The following is a 6017-nucleotide window of genomic DNA, read 5'->3' on the forward strand; positions in this document are numbered from 1 at the left end:
ATGTTTTATCCGATTACTCGATTAATCGATGGAATATTCGATAGAATACTCGATTACCAAAATATTCGATAGCTGCAGCTCTAAACTGAACATTGAGCTGGATTCACAAGATCACAAATCCATCTTGCCAGGGTTCAAGCAATGCACTTGCTATCCGCAACAACCAGCATCCTATGAGAAACTACTGGCAGCTACGGGCGTGGTAAAAGTCCAGTGGATAACATTAAGGAGAGGATCTATTGGCAGAAATTTGTGACGTGTGCATTGAATAGAGGGCACGAAAAAGAAGCCAGTATAAGTTTTTTGTGTTGGATTCATGAATGAATAACAAAAATAATGGTTTTCTAGATTGAATATAAAAAAAGAACAAATGATTCATGTTGTACCTTGGCTTTGATTACAGAAATAGGCTCATTCTGAGCCCAGTTTATATTCATAGCTTCATTAGCCTGCCGCATCATAAATGGACTCTGACCTCATCTCTCTTCATAGCCTCCAGTCTCTCTGTGTCTCTCCTCAGAGCCTCATTGTCTCTCTCCAGTCTCCTCTGAGCCTCCCTCAGCTTTTCCAGGTCTCTCTGGTACTCCTCTTTCTTCCTCTGCAGGGTGTCTCTCTCCTCCATCAGCTCCTGACCCCTCCTCCTGGTCTCCTCCTCCTCCACCCTCAGCCTCTCCTCCCGCTCTGCCAGTCCTTTCTCTTTCAACTCCCATACCTTCTCTCTCCTCCTCTTTTCTTCCTGATGTGCAGCCAGCTGTTTCTGAAACAAACCACAAAGGTATGTAGATGTTATATTGAGTGAAGTCTGGGGTTGGGCGCGGAAAATTATATTAAATTGATTAAAAAAAACGTAAAGTACAGATAATCCTAAAGATAAATATAATGCAAATCTAATTTCACTGCAGCCATGATTCATTTAGTGAAAAGGAAGCAGCAGTGAAAGTGAACCTGCAGGCTGGCTGCCTCCTGTCGCTGTCTCTCCAGACTCCTGTGTTTCTCCTGCTCGATGAGGGAGGAGGGGCGGGAGGAAGAAGAGGAAGAAAGTGAGGAAGAGGATGAATGTCTGGAGGAGTTTGCGGTGAGCCGGTCGCTCAGGGCCTGCCGCTGGTCCTCGACGAACGAGTCCTGCTGGACCACCACAGCCTAGAGGCGGGAGAAGATGGTTTTAGAACAAAATTGAAAGTTAAATACAGACATCTTTTTACTGGAGAGGAACTGTATGTGTGTTTCTGGTACCTGCAGTGAAATCAGCAGGTCGTGAAGATTTGTCACACTGTTTTGGACCTGCTGGAGAAACGCAGCATTAAATAACATTTAGGTTTCAGTAATAACAGTTAAAACTATTTTAAGACCCAGAAACTATTTGATGTAGGCATGATATTATATCACAGTCAGATCTTATGAAAGAAATATATTTTAGTCCATTTCTCCAAAGAATTATACCAGTAACTGTGTCATCTCTACTTTCATTCTCACATAATATTAATTTACAGATTTGTACTCATGTGACAATGCCTGTTGGGTAATGTATGTCAAATATTGGACACAGTAGATCAAAATAATAAAACTTAACTGTAGCAATGCTAGAAATTGCAGCATAGTCATTTAAGATTATAAAGACAGTTACAGTGCAAAAAAAGTCAGACAGTTAGGGGCAACCAACATAAAAGACTCCAGATGGTAGACTGGAATTAAACCAAGAAAAACACTTTTCAGTATAATGTTCTAAGAATAATATATTTCTTTAATGAGGATGTGTATTTTTGTAAGTGGGAAAATATGTTTATTTTTCTTTTGTAATTTGGGTAAACAAGCCTTCAGATTTTTGGTTAGATACCTGAAATAGGGTCTGTGGTTAACACAAGCTTAAAAGATTTTTAAAATATGTCATTGTATACCCCACCTGGGAATGTTGAAGCTTTTATGTGTCTTAGAAAAGGTGGTTTCTAACTAGTGGCTAAATGAGACAACATAGGTTGTCGGTGATGTTAAAACACAGAGCCCTATCTACTCACTAGTCCCCCTTTGCAGTCTGTGTGTTGCGTTTATACTCGCACTCTTGCAAACTATTGTAACTCAAACTTTACAACTAATAAGGAAGTTTAGTGGTGGTGACTCAATTAACTATGCAGTGACTGTTATAAACAGGGCAGTGGGTTGGGCAGGGCTGTAACAAGAAGCCCACATACTTACCTCACTGTTTCTTTTCAGTAGCATCTGAAGGCTGGCAGTGGCTCCCTGAGGTGCGCACGTACACACACACACACACACACAAAATGATACATTGTTATGTCATCTTTGTCTGCTGCTGGCACTTTCAGTGGTATTGGCAATGACATCTGCGCTAGAAGCTTTGACAGTATTGCTGGAAGTCATCCACTAATAATGAACACTGGTATGTAAGCATGTAGTTCACTTTATACAAGACCAACATAACAATTCAACAGCATAGTTTATTTTAATAACACTGACATAGCTAAAACACTGCTTTCATATTAGCCACACTAAGCTGCACTTCTTCTCATGGTAATAGCGGCTATAAGAAAACTTCCACCATCCTCTTTAATACATTTCTACTAGTGAGTGGAATTAGGAACATGGCTTCATTTTAACTATTTGAAAGGGATTTCCAAACCAGCAAAATTCTAATAAGAAAATTCTAACGTGCTCATACTAACAATGCTACCACGCTGATGTTTAGCAGGTAAAATGTTTATGATGGTCGCAATCTGTGGAGCCCTATGGAGCACCACAGTCATTAATGTTCATGCTCTAGGGAACATGAATATGTCACAAAACACGCTGCAAAGGGCCGCAGGTCGGATTCAAGCCATGGGCCACTGCAGCAGGGACTCAGCCTCAGTACATGGGTCACCAGGTCGAAGTATCCTTCAGCAAGATTACTGAGATGCTGTACATTTGGTGTGTGAATGTGTATGAATTTCTGTTAGATGGACTTTGCCATCACTGTGTTAATGTGTGTGAAAGGGTGAATATGGCACTTATCTAATATTACTGATATTATAATTATTATTATTAATAAGATTATTATAAATTTAATTATTATTATTAATGTCCATCGTCCCCCATCGTTGTGGCTGTTGTCGTCATCATGATCAGTCATTTCGTTATAGTTATTTATCAGGTACACTAAGTAAGACTGAGATAGATTTTTCAAAAGAGATCTGGGAATAATACATTGTGGATACACAAAAACAAACACACACACACACACCTTCTTCAACACACTGTCTGACTCAGTCCTTCGGAGGTCCAGTAATTCATCTCCCTCTTCCTTCTCTCCATCTGAGGATAGAGAACAAAAGAGGAGTTTTTATCACAGCAGGTAATCATTAGCTAACATATGGGATAAACCTGCTGCCATATTGTCAAGATAAAATCATTCCTCAAAGGAAAATGAAACAAGGTTAGCCAGTGATGAATCAAACCTGACTGTACTACACCTGCTGTCAGGCGAATCAACAAAATAAAATGACACTTAGGTAACTGCTGAAGCCTTTTAGTTTAAATGTGTGTTTAATAATCTACGCGTGTATCCCTGTGCATGACTGGTATGTGTCTTACTCTTGCTGCTGTTCATCTGATGACTGTCAAACCCTCCAAAAGTCTCAGCTCTCCTGGGCAGAGAGACTGGTCCCACACTGCCCCCTGCAAGGCCAACTGGAACACTGCAACCTGCTCCACCAACACAACTGCTTACTAAAGCATGCAAGGTCTCCACTAAGAAGAGAGAGATGGAAAAAATTATTATACTCATTTGATCTCTTGGACACACAGAGTATGACATAACCTCAAAACCCTGCTCACTTTCCCTCAGGGCATCCTTTATGATTGGCTCCCCCTTTGTGACATCATCAGGTGTGGCCCTGAATAACATCCGCTCCCTGACTGGTGGGTTTGTATCATTGAGGGCAGGATCATAGTCACTCAGGTCTCTAAAGATGTGGACCTTCTCCTCCAATAAAGAGATGATTTGCTCATCTTTCCTTCGTAGAAGCTCTGGAGTAAAACACAAATTCATGTATGACTGATAGTGCTGTGTATTGGGAAGAATCTGGCAATACGATATGCATCATTATGATTAAATATATGGCGATACTGTACATTGTAATAGTGTAGGCCAAGTGATATATTGCGATTAAAAAACTATTGATTTTAGAAAAACTGTCATAGTATAAAAAACATACTTCCATATGCATGAAAATAATGAGTAAAAAAAGTTAACTTTCTTTATGCAATTAGAATAGTGGGATCTGCATTTGTAACATATATCATCATAGCACTCAGTTTACATTTACACCACTGCTATCTAGCAGCTAAAATCAATAGTCATAAATATAAAAAAATATACAATATCACAAAAAACATTATGACACTGAAGTGTATCAATGTTTTCATATACCATTAAATTAATGCAAGGACAGAACACAATATGATACAATATAGTAAGATATGTGGGTGCTCACCTCGGATCTCCTTTGCTCTGTTGTCCTGCTGTCTTCTGTCTTCTTCTGTTTCACTGGGAACTCCCTCATCCTCGTCTTTCTCACTGTCAACAAACCCCAAGTAGGATGTTCAAATATTTCCCAAAATTAAGCCGTCTTTGAAAGACACAACTGTTGAACTGTAACATTTAAAGAACTGTTAAATTGCTGCAGTGCATTATGTCAGAGTTGAGTATCTGTTTTTTTATTTTTCTAGCTTTGGGCATCATTCCTATTTTTTAAGATAACATTTTTCTCACTGACTTCATTGACTAGATTTTTGGTTGCAGTGGCCATGGGTTCAACTCCAACCTGTGGCCCTTTGCTGTGTGTTGTCCCCTTCTCTCTTCCCCCAGTGAATGCTTGCTCATGGTTGCTCTCTCTCTCACCCCAACTGTTCGAGGCAGATGACCACCCACCTAGAGCCGGGGTCTGTCCTAGGTTTCTGCCTTTTAACAGGAAGATTTTCCTTGCCGCCGACGCAAAGTGCTTGCTTTGTGGTGGGAATTGTTGGGTCTTAGGCAACATTATTAGGAATCACTCCATTAACTTAGAGACTCACTGTCTTAAGATATAGTTACTCTAGATGGTATTACCTTGGCCTCCAGCACCACCGTCAGGAATCTTGGAGTTATCTTTGATCAGGATATGTCCTTTAACTCCCACATAAAGCAAACCTCTAGGACTGCCTTTTTTCACTTAAGTAATATTGCAAAAATCAGACACATCCTATCATAGAGTTTGTGGAGGGGCAGCCCAGCAGTCCTACAGACACCCAGAGAGGGGCAGCACAAAGTATCACTCAAAACAAAAATCTGTTGAAAAACACATTTTCCTTTGTTTTTCTCTTCTTGTTTTAAAACAGAAAACACAAAAAGTTTTTTTGGTTTTCAAACAGGAAAACCAAAGATGTCCCTCAGGTTGTGGCAAGAGCTCAAACATTTACCTGCCAATGTACAGCAATTTTGTCTTTCACCTAATAGTTACTGTTTTTCTGGTTGTGATTCAAATTCTGGATATTTGTGTAGAATTTGAAGGGAAGATAAAGCTCAAATTTCTACATATTTATCACAGTGTAGCAAAAATTGTGTCTGTCTCCACTGTGTGCAGCGTGTACACAGTCTTTATGACCAGTTTGACCAGTGTTACTACACTTTTTGTCTGGGCACCTGCATGTCAGAACGTCTTTAAGGCTGCCAAAGCTCTTGTCTACAGCTCTTCCCCTTGAGGCTCCTGACTTTGTGTGTCCCTTCAGGCTGGAGGTGGATGGCAGTGGTGCTGGTGTGGTGTTGCTGCAGGAGGATAAGCAAGCTATTTGTTATTTCTCTAAAAAGTTCAGTAAGCACCAAGTGAATACAGCACTACTGAAAAAAGGTTTTTGGCCCAAATGCAAAACTCCAGTCAGATACCTGTGAGTTGGTCATTGCTAGTGCAGGACTTGAATTTGGAAATTAACCAAAAGAGAGGGACAGAAAATGTCTTAGCTGATGCACCTCATATTTCTTCCTGTTCCTA

At 40.1% G+C, this 6017-nt stretch overlaps 1 protein-coding gene across 1 annotated transcript in view; it reads right to left on the bottom strand.

Moving 5' to 3' along the window:
• The window catches only part of LOC118330293 (A-kinase anchor protein 13-like), a 43500-nt gene that overhangs the window by 12079 nt on the left and 25404 nt on the right, over positions 1 to 6017 (bottom strand). Inside the window, exons 2-9 of the mRNA XM_035664778.1 lie at positions 4485 to 4567; positions 3826 to 4017; positions 3583 to 3738; positions 3233 to 3303; positions 2191 to 2235; positions 1234 to 1281; positions 946 to 1140; positions 476 to 757 (exon numbers count right to left, since the gene is read on the bottom strand). Of these exons, the coding sequence (XP_035520671.1) occupies positions 476 to 757; positions 946 to 1140; positions 1234 to 1281; positions 2191 to 2235; positions 3233 to 3303; positions 3583 to 3738; positions 3826 to 4017; positions 4485 to 4567 (1072 nt within the window). The remainder of the gene's footprint in view (positions 1 to 475; positions 758 to 945; positions 1141 to 1233; positions 1282 to 2190; positions 2236 to 3232; positions 3304 to 3582; positions 3739 to 3825; positions 4018 to 4484; positions 4568 to 6017) is intronic.

Source organism: Morone saxatilis, unplaced genomic scaffold (genome assembly GCF_004916995.1).
Source record: "Morone saxatilis isolate NCDOM2014 unplaced genomic scaffold, NCSU_SB_2.0 Contig2, whole genome shotgun sequence".
NCBI classification, from domain to species: domain Eukaryota; kingdom Metazoa; phylum Chordata; class Actinopteri; family Moronidae; genus Morone; species Morone saxatilis.